This window comes from Limulus polyphemus, unplaced genomic scaffold (assembly GCF_000517525.1).
Source record: "Limulus polyphemus unplaced genomic scaffold, Limulus_polyphemus-2.1.2 Scaffold5060, whole genome shotgun sequence".
In the NCBI taxonomy this organism is placed as follows: Eukaryota; Metazoa; Arthropoda; class Merostomata; order Xiphosura; family Limulidae; genus Limulus; species Limulus polyphemus.
The window spans coordinates 34,426-61,010 of NW_013670670.1; the positions used below are offsets into that span (position 1 = coordinate 34,426).

Sequence of the window (26,585 nt, forward strand, 5' to 3'; positions counted from 1 at the left end):
ATTAAAGCAGAGTAGGAGAAAGACCATGATTTGAAGCCAATAATTGATTTTATAAAAGCAAGTGTTTTGCAACCTGCTTGGGAGAAGGAGTCTAGCTTAAGCCCTTTGACAAAGAACTATTGAGCAAAACGGGACCAGTTGAAGCTTGAAGATGGTATTCTTCTCCGGAGATGGGAAACTGCAGATGGGAAAGTGACAACCTGGCAAACAGTTATACCGAGAAAGTTACGGGAAGTTGTGCTATGTCAATCCCATGATAGTTTAACAGGAGGACATCTCGGAGTTAAGAATACATTGAGTCATCTCTGGCAGAGATTTTACTGAATAGGTATGAGGCAAGATGTGGAAGAATGGTGCAGGACCTGCAGTACATGTTGTGCAAAAAGGGGCCAAAGCATAAGGGACGTGGCCCAATGAAGTTATATGAACTTGGTGCACCAATGGAAAGAGTAGCCGTTGACATTGCTGGTTCTCTGCCCCAAACTCGAGCTGGAAACAGGTACATTTGTGTGGTGATGGATTATTTCATCAAGTGGCCTGAGGCATGTGCAATACCAAATCAGGAAGGTACAACTGTAGCTTCAGCTATCAGTGATTTCTTCTTCAGATTGGGTATGCCATACGAAGTGCATTCAGATCAAGGCCGTAACGTTGAATCAGCTGTGTTCCATGAATTTTGCAATTTGTTTGACATACGAAATACTAGGACAACGCCACTTCACCCACAGTCCGATGGGATGGTAGAAAAGTACAACTGGACACTGGGACAGGAATTGGCAAAGTTTTGTAATAGCCGCCAAGATGACTGGGATGTCTTAATCCCTCCACTGTTGATGGCCTATAGGACAGCAGAGCATGAATCCACTGGATACACTCCAGCAAAGTTGATGTTTGATCAGGAACTTCGGTTGCCAGTGGATCTGTTAACAGGACGCCCACCTTATGAAGAGTTGCCTAAGAATGTGTCAGAGTTTGTGAAAGTGTTATCGGAAACGATGGATGATATTCACCATCAAGTGCGTTCAAACTTGAAAACGTCTGCTGATTCGATGAACTTATCTTATGATAAGAGATCTACTGAAGTCAGCTTTGTACCAGGAGACAAGGTGTGGTTGTATAATCCCAGGAAGCCCAAAGGGAAGTCTCTTAAGTTGTCTTCTCCATGGGAAGGCCCATATGACATAGTGGATCGTCTCTCAGACGTGACTTTCCAGATAAAATGTGGTTAGCGAGGTAAGCCAAAGGTGATAAATGCCAACAGGCTTTGGCATTCTCACGGTCCAGGACATTTCAGTTGGGATGAAGTGAACAATGGAACAAATGACACTGCTGAAGACGTGTCACCTGAAAAAGCCACTGTCGAAGAATAAACTCTACTCGGTTTGAGAAGGGAAACAGCGAAGCTCTTGGTGAAGTTACTACCACTGATGTAACTGTTACCAATGATAGGATGTTTCCTGATGAAGCAGATGAACCCCACATGAAGCAGAAGCCAACGAGATGGAGACCAGTACGGAAGAAGATACATCCCGTAAAATTAAGAGACTTTGTTGAATTTTAATTTTGTGTTTGTAAATTCTGTACATTCAATTAAGTTATTGTTTATTCGTTTAGTGTAAGTGGCTATTGTTCGGGACGAACAATACTAAGAAATGGGCAGTGTTACGACAGCAAGGGGGTAACGTGACGCTAGTAACATGTCATATTCTCGAAGGTTCATGAATGTTTGAGCGTTTACTAGATTTCGGTATTCTTGTACAAATAAGACGGTCAAGACGTGAGGGCAACAATTGGTAATTGAACTGTGGAAAGAGAGAGACTTATTGTTAAGCGAGCACGTGAGATGTTCGTTGTGAATTATAGCGTTTGTTATAGCGCGACTGTGGAAATTAAGTGTATTACAAAGTTGTATTCAGAAAGAATAAACCAGTTTTATTTAAGAAAGGACTTGTATCGCTAAAGTTTCATCGGAAAGAAATTATACGGAAAGTTAACTAACGAACAATATTTTAAACCACATGTATCATAAGTTAATAAATAAATTACATTATTTATTTTATGTAATGCATATTCTGATATAAATATTGATAATTGGTAGCAGGTGGACAAGTTAGATATTTTCAGCTATTACAAGTAAACTTTTGATATTGATGTAACATACTTAAATTCCTGGTAAATAGCTAACTTGGGTAAGAACCAGTAGACAAATAAATGTCAAAGAGAGGAGAAAGGGGCAATAAAACTACATCTTAACATCAATTTTATATAGGTGATAAAATCAGCACTATGTAATAATGAAGGAGATTTGGATAAAAACTTAAACCAAGATACTTAGTGTGAATTCACAACATTCCTTTACTAATAACATATTTCAACCTAAATTTCATAAATGACAATTTAAATAAAACACTTTAAAATCATACGATTTGTCAACAAAGCACAAAAAAGTATAATTTTTAAAAGAAAATGTCTGCAGTCATAACATCCAAAGGCATTGGGAATATTCCATCTACCAGACATAATAAACAAAAAAACAAATGAATAACAAAATAGCTGTCATGGAAGATCAGTTAGGGGTTAGGCATTGGGTGCTTTAACCCACAACATCCCAACACCTGCTACCATTTACTGTCTGCAGTCAGTTGTGAGTGTGGTAGTCATCCCTAAAAAGTTTAAGATTTTGAAAGTAATATCATAGTATAAATTACACAGTTAAGAGCCACCTGTAACTTTAGGAACTAATTTTTGCTGAAACTTGGCTAATTTGTACCTGTTTTTTTATGAAAATACTTTTTGAAACAAATAACAAATCTTATTTTATATGCTTTTATTTTCCGTTATATTGACGTTTTAATTTCTTTTAATAATTCAAATTTTGGTCCTACTCAAATTTATCTTAGATAACTAGTACTAAAAGAAGTAACAATAGTAATCATAGTGAACATTATTTAAATATAAGTAATATTTTCATAGAAAGCATCGTGCAGTTTGCCATTTTTGGTAAAAGATGATAATTTAACTTTTCCATCCTTGGTCTATCTACCCCAAATAGTGTAGCTGCATATATAATAGTAAAGGGAATGGTTCTTTTTTAACTAAAATTATATTTAACTCTGTAACAACATTACTTCATTTATAAGCATTGTTCAGTGTTTAGCAGATAAATCAAAAATAAATGATTATAAAGGTTCGGAAATATATTAAAGTTTTTAACATTTTATAATAAATGCTTTAAATGATTAAAATGTAAATTTTTTTACAAATGAAATGGGTACCTTTATTTTTATTCTGCAGTCATAAGAAGATGATAGTATTTCAAGGACATCTATATTCAATAAATACTAGTTTTTAATTTTATTTTGCTGTTTGAAAGATAATTTGTTCAGTGTATTGGACTAGAAGGGCCAACGTATGTAGTTGGGTTTGTCTCAGCTTGCCCGCATTATACTTGAATGAAGTTTTCTGAACTATTCAGATAAAAGGGTTTATAGTTCTTGCTTATTTGAAATAATTTTCTAAAGGGTGGAGGTTGGGTCTGTAACAAGGGTAGAAATTAAGGGTGGTTCTTAACAAAATTTCTACTATGGTATTATTTTTAAAATCTTAAATGTTTTAGGGGGTGATTGTCATGCAACTGGCTGTATGTTGGGGTGCTGTTGGTTAAAGCACACAACACTTAACACCTAATTGATCTCTTCATTCATTTGCATTTTTTGTATTATGGTAGATGGAATATCTCCAACTCTTTTGGGTGCTATCACTACAGAAATTTTTCTTTAAAAAATTATATCTTTTGTACTTTGTTCACAAATGGTATGAATTTTAATTGTTTTATTTAAATAATCATTTGTGAAATCTATAAAGTTGAAATTTGTTACAAGTAATTTTTTTTTGGAGGATATAGACTAAACTTGCTGATTTCGGTTTTATATATTATATAAAGTTATTAGTACAAGAAAGTAATAGTGTTTTCTTTGTTTCTTTGAAACTGATATAAAATGTTTGATACATTAAAAAAAATTTAGCACCCCCTAGTTTATGACAGTGTTGGGGCCTTAGTTGTTTTATCTAAAACTACACAGTTACTCAAATATTTTGTAACCAATCAGCAGAAATTGATAATCATAACTTATTTTATTTAGCTAAAGTAAAAACCTAGTATTTTTTGACATTCTTCAAGTAGTTTAAATTTAAAATAAAATAACATATAAGTTAGAATAATATAAAGGTATGGTACCAATTAATTTTTAAAAGTTACTTGTGTAACACTGTAACCAAATTTTCAGTATTTTTTTACATAATGATAAAGTATTTTGAATTAGTCAATGATGACCATATAAAGTAATAAAAAAGTGTCAAACAAAATTAAAATAATATTAATATATTCTGTTAATGATTATCTCAACCAGGTTATAATCCAGTGATTTAAAAAAAATAATAATTTATTTCTACTGATGTGAAAATAATAACAGTTAATAGCAAACATTTCAATTTTTTAAATTAAAATTAATTTATTATGATTACTTATAATTACATTTATAAATAAAATTAACACATCAGTAACCATCTAGCTTGTTTTCAAATTTTTCTTATACTTGCATTTTCACTTATCTTAAGCATTAACAATATGAAAAGAATTTTCACATAAGAATCCTAACTTCTAAATGATGAAAACTTGCTTCTGTAACAAGTATGCTATAAGAGCTGTAGGATTCTTAAAGAATACTAGATATGATGAAAACAAATCTCTAAAGACTGGGCACCTTGTTAGAGTGTGTGACAAAAGGCAAAGCATGAAAATATACCAGGCGATATTTAATTGACACTCATATTGTTGTATTAGTTTAGAAGTAATCAGTTTATTGGCTGAGGCCATAACTGGTTTACTGTAGGCTTCAGCTCTGTTGATTACAGAATACCTCAAAAAATCTTCTTTGGTAAATAAAATAAAACACCAACATCTAATTTTATTTTTAAATACTGTATGATAGTGTAAGGACATCTGGCTGTTTTTATTGATTTCTGAAAAAAAAAGGCTCAGGGAGCTTAACTTCCCGAACCTCCTTTCCTAGATCCAAAGCTACTTATACAACATTTAAAGAATACAGATATTAATCTCCCCCCCCCCCCAACAAAAATGTGGAGGTTTACAGACACCTTCTCCTAGACATATGCCTTTTTATACAAAAGTAACTAACGATGCAATTATTAATTTCTTTAAAAAAATTGTGAAGGGAGTTTCGGCCTTTTTGACCCCTCACTTAGATACCTGATACCTGTTTATATGATATTAAAGAACATAGTTATGCAATTAGAAATTAGAAATATAAGAAAAATTTACAAGTCAATACATTTACACTTTATTTAACACTTAAGTAGCCAAAGAGGTAGTGGTGGATGCAGTTCAAAATTAGTGACCATGGCAGATAGCCTTAGTAGTTTACAATAACATAGACAGTGAGAACAAGTTTAGTGGCAATGGGAATTTATTCAGAGACCCTTAAATCATGAGGCACCCCTCCCTTTATGTAGCTTTGAGCTTAACAACAATCATACATAATGGCAATATTTTGATTACTTGAATAATTGGAATAATCAAAAACAGTAAATAATTGGAAAACCTAATTTCAATTAATTTATTATTTTCTAACATTCAATTTAATCATAATTTTGGTTAATCATTTAGATACAGACAGATACAATCACTTCCCATGGTGAATCAATTCAATTACCCAGCTGTAGTTATAACGTTGTTAAATTTCAAATACATTTTTATTTTTGGATATGAATATTTTATTTTGTATAAGTGTTGTTGAAATGTGGAACATATTATTTTCTAGTTCTAGTAAAAATTAACATTTTTCTGTTTTCACAGAAAACATGCACTCATGGAAAGGGACCAACTCTGGAGTTATAAATCTTCACAAAAATCTTCAAGAAATTGTGATAGTCCAGCTAGTCTTTCAGTTTGTTCATATTCTAGCCACCAGAGTGTTCTCAGTGTGAGTTCAGCAGGAAAAAGCCACCACAAAGACAAAAAGGACGAGCTCACTAGCAGATACAAGCTGAAAGTAAAGCCATTGCATTACAATAATGATGTGGCAGAAACTTTCATACCCCATTCTTCCAATAAAGAAATAGAAAATAGAGTGAAAATGAATGATAATGAAAAATATACTAGTTGCAGAGATATAGAGAAACACAGAAGCAAAAAGAACTTGAGCTCCGTGGCCAGTAAAAAATGTAAAAGTAATTTTACGAAAGAAAGCAGTCACAAGTCACATAGTGAGGTAAGGTCAAACGGAACTGAGAAAAATGTAGCATTATTCTTTTTGGTTAAATCATTGTTAACTTATATTTTTTAAATAACTTTTATATTAGATGAAAGAAGCAATCTTTCACTTACAATCTATGTTTTGTTTTTAATATAAAGAACACACAGAGAGTGTTGTAAATTGATTATAACTCTATTTTACTAATTTGGTGACTTAAACCTCTTGTTAAATTACTCATTTCTTTTTAATCTACTGATAACATTACATTCTCATAGTTGTAACTAATAATTCCATTATAATACCTTATGTCTTCTTACATAATAGCTTTTTTTGTTCAGTGCTGCTGCTAGCCTTGATATTCTCATCTACCCCCACATATTTAAACATGGTACAGCTGCACTGTAGCATGCAAGTAAGCATGCGACAGCCCTTTACCAATAGAAGTGTGACATACCTTCCTGGGGCAGTTTCCAGCTTATTATTTTTTCTTATCTACATTAACTTGATACTGTAGGTTGATCTGAAAATTTCCACTCTCAGTTGGAATTATGAATTCACAGTTTCAAGTTACAACTACTATTGTTGTTACTACTGCCACTAAACACCAACCTGCAGTTTCACAGGCATTAGGCTCCACCCTTTCGGCTGAGAGGTTTTTGGTGTTGGTTTGGCAAGAGTTGGAGTCAGTCTTGTGACCTGCTGTGTCTCCTGATCCAACACCAGACAGACCATTTCCCAGGGAACTTTGTCAGGATGATAAGGATTTGAATAGCCTGTTCACACCTCCTTCCTTTGCCCTGCAATTTTGGTTTACACCTGTGGATGCTCCCAGACCTTTTTTTGCCTTCCTCAGTATGGTGTCCCAGGTATATTTTGTATGTATCCCCTGCATTTTCTGATTCCTCTCCTTCCCTCTTGCATGCTGACCCTTCTTTGAATTACCTCACTTTCCTACCCTCTTTAAGTGTCAAAGTCTTGCTGGTCAGTTTACAGCACAGTTACATTCTGGGATCAGCATATGCAACATGACTCTTCCCCTTCATGCCTCTGATTCCTATTCTTTATCGTATTATCATTTGGAATTTCCTTTTCTAGATTCACAGAACATAGGGTCCTTGATCCATATGTGGAGATCTGACCCTGATACTACTGCCCAATTTTCCTATCTTTGTTTCACCATTACCACCCTCTTGCCTTACCTCTCCTCTATTCATTTCCTAACCAAGGCTATCCACTGTTCCCCTGAAAGATTTTCAGTGGTTACTCCCTCACTCCTGTTTTCCCTGTTGGCGCAGTTGTCTTCCTTTGCTCTTTCCCTACAAACTTGGATCCTCTGTTGTTGGGATCTCCTGGGTAGGGATGCACATTTTGCTCATGTATGCATGTCCACTTCTTATTTGTATGACCTTTGTATGGCTCCATTTTAATGTTAGTCAGTCTTTGGAGATGATCTTTCTGACTCATTGGAGTCCAGGGTGGAGGCTGCTCATCAGCACTCCTCCCTTTCATACTTGATCTCTTGTCTTTCATAACTTTTTCCTGCTCCTGTTACTATATCTTGCCCTCCTCCTTCCTCCCCTTTGCCTGTCCCTTTCTTGCAGGTCTTGGTGACTAGCCATCAGATTGCTCATTACCAAGTCTATGGCTGCCAATGGAATCAGTGGTTTTGGCATGGTTGGGGTATGTTTGGCCTGTTTATTCACCTGAGGACCACTTTCACCACAGATCCTTTGGTGCTTCAAGTGTTATCTGAAGGACTCTACCTTTGTTTTCTAACTCCACCTACATTATCCCTACATCCAGTTCCCTTCTCTCCTCTTCTAGATCCAGCTTCCTGCCAGCATCTGTTCGAAGCAGTTCAAGATCTTTTTCACAAGTACACTATCAAACATGTCAGTCACTCTTTGCCAGGGTTCTATTCTTGGTTGTTCATAGTTCCCAAGAAGACAGGGGATTGACTTTTTGTCATAGATCTCTCCATTTTGAACTGTTTCATTGACCTTCCTTGTTTCACCATGGAGTCTTCCCTCACTTTTCAGCGGGCATTTACCCCATGTCTTTGGATGACAAAGGTAAACATCTTGGATGCTTACTTTCACATCCCTATTTCTCCGACAATAAAGGTTACTTTTATTTTGTTCAGAAAGGCCAAGTACATCATGAGTTGTGGAATAAGTTTAACCCACTTAGATTTAGCCGTGCAGTCATGAGACACCCCATATGGCCATCAGATTCATTCAGAACTCTATGTACCTATCCTCATATGTGAGTAGTCTAGGCAGGTCACTTAACTGTTTTGATTACTTTAAATGTACAGCAGTGCCTTTACATTTTATAAATTTTGTGCATTCAAAATTCCACAACCAAAAAAATGTTTCATAAGTTAAGCATGAGTTTTTCCTTTAGTATCTTTCTTATGAAATGTGTTCTTCATTTGAAGGTTTCTCCTCATTAAGTTTGAATCGTGATTTTACTAAATGCTTAAAATACGTATTGAGTCAGCAAGTTTGAAATGCAGTTTTAATTTTAAAATTCAACCTTGACCACATTGTAGTGGAGAATTTTTGTAAACAGAACAATGAAATGGATTTCTATGTAGATGAAATTCTGATTATGGTTATATGCAAACACACAGTTATGCTTTATACCACATATATCAATATTTAAAACTCTCTGAGTTTTGTGTCATTTATTGAATTGTCTTCTGACAGAGTTACAAGACCAGAAGATATGCTAGATTAACTTGGGGACTTGTTTAGGATTTCTAAGGAAATTATAGCTATACAGATGCTCTGTAAAAATGTGTAATAGATGTGAACATAAAAGTAAAAAAATATTTTATACTAGCTGGAATACCCATCCCCTGAATGGAAGTTATGTAAATTCGTGATTAATGAAAGGTTATCTTAAGACATGAAAAGTTGCTTCCCTTATATGTACTTGTAAAAAATGCCCATAAAAACTGCAAAACACAAAATGTGAAGTTGCAAGTTTGCATATATCTCTGCATGGACCCAAGAAACCTTCTTGCCAAATTTGGCGAAGATCCATCAACATGGGGCGAGGTAGTGGTAAAAAATACAAAAATGCCCATAAAAACTGCAAAATGTAAAACTGAAAATTTGTATGTATCCCCCCTTTGGACCCAACAAATCTTCATGCCACATTTGGTGAAGCTGGATCCACAGGGGTAAAGCAGTGGTAAAAAACACAAAACTGCCATAAAAAGCACAAAATGCAAAACTGAAGATTTTTATGTACCCCAGCATAGACCTGATGAACCTCCATACCAATTTTGGTGAAGATCTACTCACACCCAGCGAAGTAGTTACATGAACAGACAACAGACAGTACTATTATATTTATATAGATACACTTATACATAGTAGGTAAAAAAAAAAAGACCTTAAGATTTTCTCACAGAAACATAAGCTGAACAATAAACCACCTTTATAATACTTTACATATCAGATAACTTTAGAGGTACAGCTTAACTTCCAAGTTAAAATGTAAAAAAAACTTTGTGAAGCTGTTTGAGAATTAAACAGATATCTTTGATAATCGATAGAAAAATAGGCAGTGTAGTTTCTTATGTATGCTGCTTAAAAATAAAAAGAGACATATTCTAGTGCATGTAACATATGAAAAGTTATGATTCAGATTCATACTTTTCTGTTAGAATATGGTATTGATGTGACTAACAAAATTCCAAGGTGTCCACTAACAAATTGAGAAAACTAAAGATGTATTTGTTAACTAAGACGAAGCAATCATAAATTACTTTTATTTAGCTCCAGTAGGTAATACATTTGAAAAAGTTATACAAATTTTGCTAGATTAAATAATGGAGTAAATTTGTTTTTGCTAAAAGGACTGATTGCTGTAATCAAAATTACAAGTATGTCAGTGGTGTTGATTGTATTATTGTGGAAAAATATTCAACTTTCTGTTTCTTATGCTGTTCTGTGAATATAATAATTTTTAAATGGCAGTGATTAGTGTATTGAAAACCAGTACTCCAGAAATTAAAGAACTATTGGAGGAAAATCAAAATGTTATACTGATGATAAATTGAAATTCATAAATTAGCAAACAAATAAATTTCAGAAATTAAAATCCATTTCATTTGTATGCTACATAAGGTTGTTCCTGATCAGTGTTAGCAATTTGCATACTTAGGTACATTGTCCCCCGTCCTTCCTCATGCTTTGTGACTATAGAGTTGAAAGTTCTGGCCTTGTAGGAATTCAAGTGAAGTGTGATGATGTGCAAGTGTGTGTAATACCTAAAAGTAACCCTTTCTGAGAAAATTGCCCTATAGATGTAAGGATCTATTGCACAGTTGTTAAAGCATGCAAGGCATGATACTTTAACATTCTTTAATGATGAATTGTATCAGCATGTTTATTATATTTTGTATGTGTTTAATTAAATTTTGTTTTGCATTTTCAGCATAGGTTTTGTTTTAGATTGGAATGTTTTTGAAGCAATAGTTTAATGGGAAAAATTAAAAGGACATTAAGTTCATGAATTGATCATTGTAATGGGGGAGGGAGGACTCTTCTCTTTGCAGGAACTGTTTTCACTATTTCTGTGAGATGTAAGGTATTACTTTAAGTAGTGCTGTGGCATATACATTTCTATTTTAAGTACTTTTTAAGCTGCAACACTGTTTCTTGATTAGTATTCACAGTTTTTAATTATTTAGCATTAACTACCTTTTAAGTAATCTTTCATTGAGTGAAACTGTGGCAATTAGAATTTGTAGTTATTTTATTGAAGTGAGAACTGTGATATCCATTTTTTTTCATAGCACATTGTGAACATTATAAATACATACCACATTTTTGTAAACAGAGAACCTTGAGCAGCTGCAAGGAGATGTGTTCAGCTGATCAAGAGGAGGGTGGTGAGAGCAGCCATATTAGAAACATCCAGTCTTTAGAACATAATAATAATAAAGGACAAGATTGGCCACTGTTTAAACATAAGCTTTATTTGGATCATCACATGAAGTAAGTTAAGGGTTTTATAAAAAAAAAACTGTTTAATAATGAAGAGAGACTTGTTTGTAAAAACTATATTTAACTTGTGTAATATACATTAAAATTTGCATAGTCCTCATTGTTTTTATATACATCTACATATATTACCACAAGATTGATTTTCTAGAATAGTAAACATCAGTAATGTTGCCACTTTCAGTTTTAAAAGATAAAACAAGTATTGTAGAAGTTTTTAATTATTTCTATTACTTGTAAATAAATTGTAGTAACAAAGACATGGACTGATTGTAACATATCCATGGAATGTTTTGACTGGTCTTCATACAAAGTGTCCCAACCATCTTTAACTAACAACCAGTTACTGCTTGTTTAGAATAACATCCAGTCAAGTGCCCATGTTGTTAAACCCTTAGCAATTGGCACAGCATTGAGTTAGAGGGAGGAAATCATGAATGGACACTTATTAATGAATCTAGTCCTCCACAGTGAAATATATTTGATACTCTTGGTTTAAAGTAAGTTTGATTAGTCTTGTATTTTTGCTTTAAAGGATTGATTTCTCAAATCAATGCTACATATAAAAAAAGTTCATATACAGAATGCAATCATAGCATTATTTTTCTCTGTACTTTGTTCCATAAATGTTTCACAAATGACAGCTTGAATTACATTTCTTCAGATATAACAGACTGTGTTAAAAAAAAAAAGTTTCTTTCCAGAGTATTTGGACAGAAGAAACTTGCTACCTCAAAGTAAAGTAAAAAATTATTAATTAATATACATACATATATATTTTGAAATATATCAGCATGATTGATACTACTTATTGAAAAGAATAGTAACCATGCTTTTGGAAGTAGGTATTTTTGGAATCTTTAGTAAGCTTGTTGTGGACCAGATATAAAGAATGTTAACGTATAGGAATATGTGTTATTTATCGATAACAACAAAACCCATATTGACACAATTTCATTCTTTCCCAATTTACTGCTTTATTGCAAAAAGTTTGTCATCATTGGCTAGTAGACTTTATTTCATGAAAATAATTTTATAAATTGTTTTTCACTTTTGTCCAAAAAGAAATTAATAACTTTTTATTTTAGAAGTTTTTCTTCAGATAACTACTTGAATGAAGCAAAAGAAATGAAACGCCAGGCAGACAGAGAGGTAGAACCTTTTGTTTTTTGCTTTTGATGTCTTACTATAAAGGTTATTGTAAACTTAAAAAGTTTCATAACGTTATGATTTTGATTTAAAAATGAATAAAGAAATAAAGTTTAGATCAGACTTAAGAATTATAAAATATTCAATGTATAATAGGTTGAGAAATGACATGGCATAATACAAGTATCACAATACCACGTGAAAATTTTGTTGTTGTTTTATCAGTCCAACTTTTCAGACAGAACACACTTCTCTGTGTATACTAAATACTCAAAAACCAGAATAAACTAAAAATTTGATTCTGTTATACTATATAATAATACTACATATAGTAGAGTATAAGTATGGAGAAGAGGAAGAAAGACAAGTTTGAACAGTTGAGAACAAGAATAGGTTAAAATGGTGACATTATAAATGAATAATCACAAATAAATGTATTACATTAGATTGTATAAAAATGTGTAAAATTAAAAATGATATCAATATTAGCAGGTAATTTTAATTGGAATAGTTAAATAATTCAGCAATATATAGACAGTTGGCTTAAACACACACTGACAGTATTTTACAATTTTAAAAAGTATTAAAAATAATAAGAAGAAATAAACAGTAAGTTTATCTGGGGTGGATTAATTTTAGATCTTGAATTTTATACTTGTGTACAGAAAATTTTAATAATTAAAAAACTATCAGATAAATATGCTTATGACAGTGAAAAATACAAGTAAATCTTAATGTTTAAAGTAATTAAAAGCAAGGGTTATTTTACAAAAAGATCACATAAGCAGCAGGTTAAAAAAAGTGTGTTAAGTGATTGAAAATTTATCATTGATGTTAGACGGCCAAGTGGCTGAACACAAGATTATACATTAATCTAGTGTAATGCGTATATTTATAATAACCATATTTTACTTTACTGTTGTATTCAGTGGTTATAACTTGTCTTTATTCATTTTCTTCAAATTTGCATTCTGGTATTCTTGGTATTGTTGTATAGTATAATGGAATCAAAGTTTTAGTTATTTTCGGTTTTTGAGGTTTTAATGTACCCAAGGAAGGATGTTCTGCCCTGAACATTGTGCTAATAAAAATATATGTTTTTATTTGATATTAATATTACAACATTTGATTTATTCTCTGCCATTTCCTACCACAACAGTTTTCCAAATTTTATAATGGGTTGCATTTTGTACATTTACATATGAAATAACTTAATATCATGTATAGCAGTTTTTTATTGTCTCATTATAGCACCTTGAATGCTAAGTAAAGGTACTGTGTGTATATGTTATGAATAAAACAGGTTGATTGTTTAATACAGATTTACAATGTAATTGTTTCTTTTCATCACAATGTCACCAACATGATTGAAGACTAGGTATTTATCACAGAGCCATATTGGAAACTTTTGTTTCAGGTGGACAGAACTGTTCAAGCAATGAAGTACCTGGAGGCTGTCTTGTACTTCACACTTACAGGCAATGCAATGGAGCACAATCATGTAGACAATGACAAAGTATACACAATGTACAAAGAAACTTTAGGTTTAATTAGGTATGTATGTTAGTGTTTAATTTATGTAATGCTAACTGAAGTATAGAAGGCGTAATAAACAGTGAAGGAGATGCAGTAAACAGTATGGTAAGAGTTTTTATACTTATTCAGCATTTTACTTTACAATTTCTTTTGGGAGTGCTCTTTATAAAATCTTAAGTTTAGTCAATAATACTAAACTTATACTGGTTTAACTATTTGGATATTGCCAAATAATTCAACTTTTTCACCAGTGAGTGGGTTACATATTGTTGAACATTACATTGTCGTTGCATTATTAAGAAAGTGTGGTTAAAAAACTGATGTGTGGTTATTGATACAGAAGAATTTAGAAGGAAAAATGAAAATGTTCATACAGACTGTTATCAGAATTTGTAATCCATACATATATTAGTTGTACAGTTGGGCTTCTTAAATTGAGAAGGATTACTGGAAACATGTCAGTTGGTTTTTCAGAGTCTGACCAGCTGGTCCAGATCTCTTTATTGTTTCTTTTATGTTTTCTGGAAATGTTGTTGTCATCAATGAAGTGTACTGTAAAAGTTGCCTTATTCTGTATGGAGTTTAAATCCAAGTGTTTAGTTCTTTTTTGAACTGTTTTACTATTTTTTGGAGAAGTGAAACATGGTTGTTCTCCCTGCACTCTTCATAAAGGTGTTCTAGATACAACCATGAGCATTTATGAGTTAATTATACCCTGTTGAGGATGTCTGATACTGGCACTCAGTTAACCCTAGCCACAATTGTCTAGGTGATTGACCTTGAGGGAGCCATTCCAAGGCCTCTTGTCTGCAGGAATTCAAGGCTGATGTAGTATGTTGAAGTGACCAAGGTACCATTCAATCACTAGAGTTTTTTTCTCCCTTAGGTTGCCATGCATGGCAAACATGTGGGTGGTTGTTTAGATCCCAGGGAATGTAAACTGTACAAGTAGAATCATTTCTTGGAGGTCTCCTCATCTCGTACAATCATTCAAATTGATGGTTTGTATAAAGCATTCCTGAAGAAACCAGAAAGCAAAACATTGAGTAAATTTACAAAAACATATTTCTGAAGTTCTATGGTAATTTCATAATGGTATATATATTATTTATGATTTTAGCAAATTTGTAAAGTGATCTTACATTCACAAATACAACAAATTGTGGTGTAGGTAAACCAGTTTTTGTATCACAGATTTTAATTTGGGATTAATGCAGATACTTAATAAGCTGCTGAATAAAAGTATTGATAATATAAATACTAAAATAATAGTTTTATGTTTGAATTACCTTTTATTATTATTCTGATATAAAAGAGAATTTAGATTTAGTGAACAAATAGTGAGTTTATGAAAAGACTATTTTGTATTTATTTTGATGAGAAAATATAATTAACAAGCTTAAGGATTATATTTGATGATGGGAAATATCAAGATTATGTCTCATCATGTTCCCTTTGTAGGCTAGCTTTAATTGTTAATATTAGTGACAATGGCATATAGAATATTATGAAATTAAAAGTTGTTTTAATTGTATACTGTTTTTGAAAGGTATTGAAATAATTATGAGAAAGAAAACATATAGATAGACTAGGCTGAGATATATTCTTAAAGTGTTTGTTGTTGTTAATTGGAGGGTTTATGGTGCAACTCTGAGAAGCAGAAAATGTTGGTAAGTATGATTAATATGTATTAATTATTACTGATTTGTTCTTTTAAATTTTCTGCAAGGAAAATTAAGAAACTTATCATTTTCTTTCCAATAATTTTGTATTCTTACTGAAATTTTTCTAGGCATATTTCTTCCAATTTTCAAAACAGTGAGCACACTTTTAGCTCTGGAAATATTGACAGAAGATTAGCGGTGTTAAGGTAGGATTTTTATGTTGTGTTTTAGTAAAAGAGAATTAGTTGTGTTTTAGTAAAAGAGAATTAGTTGTGTTTTGCTAACAAAAAATAATTGATTATGTTTTGCTAATAGTAAGAAATAATTAATTTATCAAAATGGTTAAATTGTAAACCAAATCTCTAGAATTTAGAAATTGAGAATGTACATAGTAGTAGTAGTAGTAGTGTGACATACAAAATCACCAAAGACATGGTTAAAATGAAAACATCTAACTACTTAATACTGCTTTATTTATTTTCTATTTGTAAATGATTTATAAATAGCAGTTTGTTTGTAAGTTATTATGGCTCATAATTGTTTGAAAAAATTTATATTTGTGAAGAGAACAGAAAACAAATATTCTGTTATTTCAAATCCATTCTTATGTAAAGTGAGTGAAATAAGTTTGGTTAACTGATTTTTCAGTGAAAATGGAAGGAAATGTGTATTATATTGCTATATAAGAAATGATTATTAAATAACTGATTATATACTGATTTGTAAGTGTACATTTGAAGATTAAAGTGTATTGTAGTTAACCGTGTCCAGAAATGATATTCTATGTGAAAAGATACTGCTTTATAAGATATTGTCTTGTTTGGTGATGAAAAAATGACATTTTGCCATACTAATTAATTTTTATGCTGTTGTTCCCAGTCTTAGGTGCCAGTCTCTGCTTTACTTAAAACTTTATCGTCTTCAAAGATTTGAAGTCAGGGAGCTACACAAATCATTAAGTGAATTTCAGAAGGTGAGGTTTATGGTAATTTACAACAATTTTCACTAATCTACTCAAAAATTTAAAACGTTTATTTAACTCTAAATTCACAACTTAATAAAGCCAAAAACCCTGGCATTTGGTTTTAATTTTTATTCATTGAATCTAGTAGTATAGATTTTTCACTTTTACTTGTTGTATATTTTAGACTTGTATCTAAAGTGTCCAAAAGCAGCTCAGACAATGAAACTAATTTTGATATGACTTCCAAATTGGTTGTCAGTGGTGACCTATTTTGATTAAGGTCATCAACTATTTTTGGTGTCAACTTTCCCATAAACTTGAATATTTTACAGCATACAATAACCAGAAGTATTTGAATAAAAGCTTAAAAGATAAAGTACACGAGATGACCTGTACAAAAATTTATAGTAAAGGGAACCATAAATGAGCTTCATTAACATCTGAATCACCAGCTTCACAATACTAGACAACAACAGCTTTTGTTTTTAAACAAGTTGTCATTGTATTTTTGCTTTTAGACAAGTTGTTCTTATATATTTTATAAACTATCTTAGCCCTCTTTTTCTCTTGATAACTTTCTTTCAATGGATATTCCACAGCGACTTAATTTATTTTGCTTGAAATACATTTTCACTTTGAGAGGAAGCATAGGTTTACTTGTTTGTTTATTTTAGAGCAAATCCACATTGGGCTATTTTCCATGTTCACCATGGAGAATAGAACCCCAGATTTAGTGTTGTAAGTCCATAGACTTACTGCTGTCCCACCAGCGGACAGGAGGAATAAGATCATCTAATGTTTCCACTATGTCCTACATTTATTTTCTTTGGTTTAAAACAGGAAATAAAAAAAGTAATTTACTTTTGGTCAGAAAATGGAAAATATTGGACACTGGACCTGCTCAAGTTGTAAATTTAGAGTTAAAAAATATTCTTGTTGGCTTTTATTGATTTTAGTCAAGCTGATAAGAATGATTTATAAAATAGATAAAGGAATGTTTTAAAGAAAAGTTCTATGTTTACACTAAAGTTTCCTGACAAATAGAATCATTAATATAGATAATATGCTATATTTAATATACAAATAATCAGAAAAGTATAAAAAAATGATATTTCCCAAAGGCAGAAAATTCTTTTGTATAAATGTGTTGGAATGTAATTAGGATATTTTTCTAAATAAACTTGTAGTTGAGGTAATAGGAATACAGTTGGAGAAATTAAAATAACTTAAAGGTTTGAGGTATGAAAACTGGAATAAATATTTTAGTGTTTTGTCATTTGATGTTATTTTTTGTATATTTTGACAGTCTTCTGTTAGCCAGATGGCTTCTTATCCTTCTCCATGCCACCACAGAAACTGTGGAGGGCCAGGTCCAAATGGTGTTCCTTCGCCACACTCACCTACACCCTCACCAGCAGGATCTCAGAGTAGTGGGTACAGTAGTAGTGAGTTGACTGGGTGCTGTAATACCCTGCAGTCTAGGAAAGGCTATAGCAATTTTTACACATTAGCCCCAAGCCACTTGCCAAGCACACATCATCAGATTGTTGGAATCCCTCAGAATATTTACAATAATTTGCTGAAGCAAAATACCCTCCTTACTAACCTTCATTTGTGTGTGGATCTATGGGAGCAAGCAGATTGCCTGATTGAACACAGTGGCTCAAGAGGTATGTGTTCATCTTTTAGCTAATGTAGTGTGTTATAGGTGGGTGTTGATGTTTAAAACTTGCAGTTTATAAAAATATTTAGAATGATAATTAGAAGTGTAGAATGTCTTATAATTTATTTATCTGTATATGTATAAATCAGAGTTGTTGATTTGTTTGATGTCAGTAGTTGTTGTGAGGAACAGGCTGAACCAATTTCAGTAAAATGTGGTAGAGGAACTCAAGTGGACCCTTCTGAAGATAGAGTTTAAATGAATAAGCAGTTAGATGTATGATTTGAATTTTTTAGGTATTTAAATTTTACTATCTTAACCCAAACTGAGCAAATTAGTAGATACCAAAATATGTGAAACCTACATCAAACAAAAGTGATGCTTATATCATATGCTACATGGAGCACAGACAAATGGTTAATGTGCTGTGGTCTAAAGTAATGGAAAGGGAAGGCCCACACCCTTATTTATAACTATATTTTAGCTGGCATTGTCAGTTAGTTTTGTTAGTAACTAGTAATTCAACTAGTATCTGCTTGTTTGTTAAGTTCCAGTATAAATTCTTTCCAAGGAACTTCAGCAATACAAGTCCTTTCTTAATTAAAACTAGTTTATTCTTTCTCGATACAACTTTTTAGTACACAGAATTTCCACAGTCACTTTAAACTTAACAACCTTTATAACACATGCTATAAATCACAGTGATTCACTCACTTTAGTTACGGTACCTACTGTTCGCTTGACTCAATTATCTATCTCTTCAGTCTATCTGCATAACTATCTATCTATGCAATCGCACTGGTTTTTTCTTGCCAGGCTTATATACTAAAAAAAGAAGGCACCTCGAACAAACTCGAGCCTCCCCGATAATTCATGATCCTTCCAGAAACTCCAGCACGCATTCTCCCAGCATTACGCGACTTCCTCTGTCGTAACAATATATTTCTAACCACAGAATATTAAAGAATATTAATGTGTTTAACTCTACATGTATTAGATCACAAACTTTTATCTGAGTGTTTAAATTAATAAATTTGTTTTTCTGATTATACCAAGTATCTTTACAAGAAAATGCTCTGATTTATAAGAAACTTATTTTTTTGAGAACAGGCCTCTCAGTTGGCCATTGTACAAAATAAAGGTTTTTCAAAAGCTTCTTTTTCAAAAAATATAGAGCGAATTTGGTTTCATAAACCAATATATATATATATATATATATATATAAATGATTAATGTTTGATTAATGATAAATGTGAATTGAAGTCTTTACTCTTCTGTAAACTTTCCATGAAGAAATAAATCCATTACATTTTATGTGATGACAGAGTTTTACCATTAAGTTCTGATAAAGAAGTCTGGATTATTCCCACACATCTAAAATGCTACAAAATTCTTATGTTTCCACAGATATATATTGGATAATTATAGTAATATTATGACTGCATTATTGAACATTTTGTGGCAATGTTTTTGGTTAATAATGTAGGTTTACATTCAAATATGTAGGTTTTTGAAGGATTTTTTGGCTACTATGAATAAAAATAAAAGGAATGAAGATGAAGGTTTTTATAGTATTTAAAAATTTTACTGGGAGGCCTGTTACAAGTGCTGGAACTGGTTCAGTTACTTTAGAACACAATTTGGCATGACAAATTATATTTCCTGCTCTGTTATTACAATACAGTCTGTAATAATTTCACTTTAAAATCCCCATTATAACTGTTGGTTACCACAGTTCTATACAGAGCTCTAAATAATTGTCTCTTTTTCGTCAAAGTCCACACAAGCTGGTTCAATTACTTTAGAACACAATTGGCAAGATGAATTATTCTTCTCAACTTTGTTATTATAATACAATCTGTGATAATTTCACGTAAAAACTGCCACTATGCACTTTTTATGCCTAAATATACAGTCACTCAGTTTAGATCTATCTTTATATATATATCGAACTACATTTTGGATGATTATTTATAGCCCAACAGAGGCCTAGTACATTCCACACTCTACAAGATATTACAATGCAATAATGTAACAATCACCAATTTACAACAACTGAACTGTACAATGTATGATTTGTAAGCAGTTATGTGAACAAACTTGCAATAAACTATTGCTTCTAAAAACAACTAAATTTAACACTTGTGCTATACTTAGACAGAAACAGTTATGTTAATCTAACATGAAGTAAAGTAAAAATATCTAGATAAATAAATATTACATATAGAATTTTTTTTTTCAAAAGGAAATAAATAAAATTTAAAAAAAAAACTATGATCAATTAAAACTAAAATAATGCTGTTGCTGAATGTCATAATGATTGCAAGATAGCAAGATGTAGGCAATTGGTAACAAAACTGATTGCACATTGGCAGATTGTTCCATTGTAGGAGAAGGTGATGGGTCAAAAGAATATGAACAATGCAGAGCCTTGTCAGGACAACTTTCTCTCTCTGACATTTTAATTTATCTTTTATTATTTTTTATCTGAGTTTTTCTGGTTATGTCTTGTGGAACAATAGTCGCTCAAACATTTTATCTCTCGGATTGCTTTACAAATTAGGTGGCAAACCAGTTATCGTAAGTTTGATCTGGAAAACTGTTCAGACATTGTTTACCTCAAATTACCTGCCAACTGGCATGAAGCATTCTTCTGATGACAGGCTTGAAGTCCATATATGGACAAGGCCAAGATTCGCTGTTATTAGTGAAGGCCAATTTGGCCATGATGTCAGCAAGCTTGTTCCCTTAATTACTTATGTGGCTAGAATTCCCTAAAAAAAAGATAGGAAAAAATGGTGATGGCAGATGCATTTGTTTCTGAATATTTAATAGAAATGGATGATAACTGACACTAAACTATTCTTGGGCTGTCTTTGAATTAAGAGAATCATTATAGATAATACAATTAGTGTACTCGTTAACTTATGTGAGTGAAATAGCATAAAACTGAGTAGTTTTAACATAAGTTCTCCAGAGACGATTCTGCGAGCAAAAGCTGAGTTGCAGCAAACCATGGTAGTACCACAGAATCGCATGAATTCCTGCCATCCATAGAAATTAGTATGGAAGAATGGTTCAAGAGATGTGTTTATTAAAGAAAAGCCATTACTTTCACCTAGGAGTATCCCACTTCTTAAAGTAATTCAGTGAAAATGTTGCCGTGGGACATGGTGGTAAACATGGACATAGGAGCTGATCATCAGATTCAGCAATGTCATTTAGTGTCAGACCTATCTCATTTAACTTTGCCTGAATATAAAGGCCAAAAATAGAGTGAACAGACCTTCTATTTGCACAAAGCATTGCTTACTGCTAAGAAAGTTATGTACATCAATTGTGAAGTTGAAGTTCGTAGGACTATGTGTACAGACTGGATTGGAGAAGTGCATAAAACTCCTGTGCAGATCCAAAGCTTATGATGGTGTACAGGGTCCAACATCTTTAATGCAGAGTCCCTGTCTGAAGCTTAAACCAGAAACCCATGGTTAAGCTTAGATTGAATAAGGGCACAATAGATATTCAGCACAGAACATATACCTGCTCCCCAAGATGTATAAGAGGTTATGTGCATTATGAGTGAGATAAAACCTATCGGAGAGAAACCCCACAAACTTTGCCTCAGCCACCACAGCAATTTGTACATAACCCTGATGAAGCTTGGGATCAGGGTACAATCCCCACTTGTTGCAGAAGTCTGCACAAACAGTTGTGGATGACAAGTAATTTAGAACCATTTGCAGTGGTTCACATGATGTATTGAGAACACTTTGTAGCTGTTACTCAACATATGCCTTGAAACTGGTGGTAAAAGATAAACTTGAAGTGACTTTAATTTTAAATTTCTTATGGCTTTGACATTTGATCTTCTGAGCATATGTACAAGCCTTCTTAAAGGCTATGTTGTTTGTAAAAGTGGGATGCCTGTGAAAGATATCCCAGGGCTCCTTTCTGAGCCCTATTACACTGTGGTAGTCAGATGTCCACCTTGGACAAATATACTATGAAAAATGTGTCGAGGTAAGGCCAACTAACTGGACTGCGCAGTTACTTACTGCATCCATACAGTTATTTAAATGATGGGAGGTTAACAATGGCAGGTTTAAGCTCTGAGAGAGTGTTGGAGGAAGGCCATTTGGCCTTTTCCAGCCTACACTGGGGAATGCAACTCAGATGGCAACAACCTCCCTTAGAATGATGGGAAAATTATCACTGCTTCGTGGATTATTTTCTACCTTCATAAAAGAAGGGGAAGGAGAGAAGATGAATAAGTGAATAAAACAATAGAAGTGCCTGACTTGGGGTATGAAAAAAAGTGGAAATACCAGTATTGAAGGAGGAGGGATTTATGATAATAGAGAAGAAGTTTGATAGACCTACTTCTACCAACAGTATTTCATTAATCCTCCGTGGATTATGTACATTTAAAATGTCCTAAAATGAAAAAGGAAGATGACAGGTACAACACTACATAAACCTGATCAACTTAACTCTGTGTGACAAGTAGAGAGCATATTGTAATGGTTTGACCACTTGAGGCATGGAGGAAGTATGATGGCTGACCAGCAATGTTACTTCCCCGTGGACGTGACTGTCACATATAATGTTTTTGTGCTTTAAAAAAATTGCCAAATGATGATGGTACTCACAGGTTTCCTGTAAGTAGATAAAAATATGAAGGAAAAAGTCAATGAGAGCCTTGATATTCTCTATGTTAGAATGAAAGTCATGACAGTTCCACTAAATAAAAGTGCCAATTTTCACTATGAGCCCTAACCCTCAGAGGGGAGCCTTTAGGAAGTTTATCCTTTAAGTTTCCCTTTTTATTTTTGATTTTTGGAAATCAATTGACCTTCATGGACTCCGTCCGTGTTGCAATGAGCATTGCAACTTCACCTGGTGGTCCATAGAACAAAAATTAGATTTTACAACAGTTTTGTACTTTGGAGACAAATGTACTGGAGCCAAATGCTCTGAAACAGAGGTTGAAGTTCCTGCTGGACATTCCAAAGTCCTAACACAGGATGAAAAGGATTCGGATGGGGGTTTAGATTTAGATGTTTGTTCTATAATTGTGGAATATACAGCAGAATGATAAATATGCTTCAAAACTGGGGATACCAGTTTATGTGCATTATTTGTGTCTTAAGATGTTACAATTCTTTCTCTTTCCCACTTTGCACATGACCTTGCATAAGAGGAGTGTGAGCCTTGACAGTTAACACAACAAGCTCAGATGTATGTAGTAATCCTTACCATTGTGTTTTGCACAGGCAAGGAGAACAATGACAAGAGATCTTTTAATGACCAAATTACTGGCAAGTGAAACATCTGAGTGGATTTGGGACACAAGAGAATTGAAATACTGCACATTGACATGGTATGGAGGCAAGGAGAAGAAAGATAAGAATAAGAAGACTTGGCTCGTATTTCTTATGAATAATAATCTGCCATAACCTCCTGATCATTCATCCTGGCAAGTATATCAGTCATGTCAATTACTCCATGGAGGAGTTCGTAGGAATCCTCTCAAAAACCATAAATGAAAAAAGTAGTTACTTTCCTTTGGTGTACTGGATCTTTCAACAAGAATAACTTCTTACTGGAGTTTTTTAACTAATAAAGGGGAGCCAGCAAGCTCACTAATCCTTTTTGGATAAAAAAAAGGGTCATATTTCACCTAAACTCTTGTCAGGTAACAGTGAAGGATGACAAAACAAGGCATAGGTGTTGCAGTAAATGAAGGACAGTTATCAGTTTGTAGTCCTTTCAAGTTTTCAATGGATGGGTTACGTTTTTATAGTAGACATAATATAAAAGATAAAATTTTCTGCCTGTTAACCCCACCCAGCAATGGTGTCTCACAAGGGGACGTACTACACTGTCAATAGCCACAACTGACCAGTGGATTGGACTAAGGGACCTATCCCAGGGCCTCCTGTCTACCAAATTCAGGGCCAAAGTAGTGTGGTACACTGAAATAGGCACCACTTAACTACCAGTATCCTATCCCTTCTTTCATGGGTTGCAATGCATAGCACAGCAAACACATGAGTAGAGGAGTTAAACTGCTCAGACAGAATCTTTCCTGTGGGGTCCTGTCACTACTTACAGGAATCTACAGCAAAGAAACTTGTATGAAAATGATTTTTTTAGCCTTTGTTATGATATAAGCACACAAGTGAAAATGTATAAATTTATCTGTTTTTTTATTTTTCATTACAGGGTTATATATATTTTAAGTATACCAAGTTAATTTCCCCCTTTACTCTACAAAAGGTTTGGCTTCCAGCAGTGTCTGATTCTGGAAATTACTGAATGTGCATTTCATTTTATGTAAAAGTAACAATGAAAAATTTGTCAAGAAAATTAGTAATTTTATTAAATATTAGTGTTTAATCCAGCTTTACATATATATATATTTGAAGTATTTGTGTTTCTGTTTCAGAATTTTTCAGTGCTCTGGATAAAAGCTGTGGACATTTAACCCTTCACAGCTCTTTCTCCGACCTTGTTCGTTATGTTCGAGCTGGACTTTACAGGCTAAAAGAAGGAAACTGAAACAAGCTGATATTTGAGTTCAGATCAAAGGCAAACCTGCAGTATCCCAAGAAATCATATACAACAATAAACTGTAAATCATCATCACATGTGAATTATAGTGATGAAGGTAATATGCTTCATCACAAAACATAATATTTTTGTCATGTCTATATTTCATGAATTGTAAACACTCCTTTCTTGGACAATAGTGCCTAGATTTGTGCACAGCACATTGATCTGTCCTTTATTACTTGACCAGTGTAGAGATTCAGTACAGAGTGGAGTTCACAATCATGAAAGAAGAGACTGACACATGAATTGATTTGAGGTTTTTATAGTAAGTAATTTATAAATATATTAATTGTGATTTTTAAGGTCAGTTCTAATATTTACTTGTTTAATTGTTTTGACATTGAGCTTTGAATTTAGCTAGCTGTTTCTAAGTCAGTGAATAGAGTGCACAAAGTATTTCTTAAGGTAATAAACTTCCTTATGCTTTGTAAAAAAAGCAAAAAAAAAAAGCTAGTTTCACAAGAAAAATGAATTCTTTTGCAACATATTGAGACAGCAATGTTTAACATTTGTAAGTATTGTAACACAATCAAAGTTTTTCGAAAACCCAATCAAAAAATAATAATGATAAAGTTGTTATAAGAAGAATCTGATTTTTCATATAATGCATACTTTAGAAGAGAGGTCTTTGAGAAGGCATCCCATGACAAATTTTCAAACTTATTTCCTCTTGTGACAAAACTAACTAAACTTATCAAGGTGAAGAATTTGTGTTGTTGTTGTTTGTACACTTTAGTGGAAAAACTGTGTTTGGTAATTAGTTTAGATAACAGCTTAAAGCCTGAAATTTTTTAATTATTAAATATATAACATTTATACATAACAGAAGTTTTGCTTGTAGTTTTCAGTAAAAAAAAATCATGCTTGTACAAATTGTGTTCAAAATGTTTCATAGTAATAATGTGAAATTTAAAAATACCTTTTAAAGTTTAGGCAGTTTTTAATTTAAGATTTTTAGAGAAAATTTATTTAATAATTTAAATTATGACTTGTTTACAAACTAATTGAAAACTTAGAAGATGGGTTTCTATAAGAAGTATTAAAGTTTATTGGCTAAGCTTAGGTTAAATAGCTGGAAGCTTATGTTGACAGCATCTTTTTGACTTTTAATAACAAAAGTCATTACTCTTGTACACTAACTTAGCTCAGAAGTTTCTTGTGTTCTTCTACATTTAGTGGGTTTAGAGTCCTGTTGAAAAGACTGGCAAGTTTGCTGTTGATATTTTGTAGAGTCTTAACTAGCTATTCTTGTTTGTAACAATAATAACAAATAGGGACTTTTAAGAATGTTCTACACTTGTATTGTTTTTAAATATCCAAAAATTTAAGATAAATATAATATACAACAAATAATGCCAAACAGTAATATTTTATAGTTTTATTTATTAGTTAATTATTTCTTATAAGATAATTTAGAGCTACAGAACTTTCAGAACGACTTGACTTACCATACATTCTGTGTAATAAGATGACAGACAACTATATGTACAGAAACAACTCTTAGAAAGAGCAGGGTTTAGGTTCCTAAGCTTTCTAATTTGGATAAAGTGCAAGGTATAGTTATAAGCACAAATAAATGCTTTACTTCAGAGGGGAAATTGAAGTGACTTGAAATTTACTTGCAGTTGTAATTAGATGCGTCACATTAGGATATAGATGTTTGCCAGACAGGGTAAAACACAATAAATTATACTGTTG

At 32.6% G+C, this 26,585-nt stretch overlaps 1 protein-coding gene across 1 annotated transcript in view; it reads left to right on the top strand.

Moving 5' to 3' along the window:
• LOC106472068 overlaps nt 1-26,213 on the top strand; it is a gene marked incomplete at its 5' end in the record, with an annotated part of 55,378 nt that extends 29,165 nt beyond the window's left edge. The window contains 8 exons of the mRNA XM_022400678.1: nt 5,876-6,290; nt 11,133-11,290; nt 12,385-12,448; nt 13,863-13,999; nt 15,774-15,851; nt 16,525-16,618; nt 17,916-18,279; nt 24,721-26,213. Of these exons, the coding sequence (XP_022256386.1) occupies nt 5,876-6,290; nt 11,133-11,290; nt 12,385-12,448; nt 13,863-13,999; nt 15,774-15,851; nt 16,525-16,618; nt 17,916-18,279; nt 24,721-24,833 (1,423 nt within the window). The remainder of the gene's footprint in view (nt 1-5,875; nt 6,291-11,132; nt 11,291-12,384; nt 12,449-13,862; nt 14,000-15,773; nt 15,852-16,524; nt 16,619-17,915; nt 18,280-24,720) is intronic.
• Between the last annotated feature and the right edge of the window lie 372 nt (nt 26,214-26,585).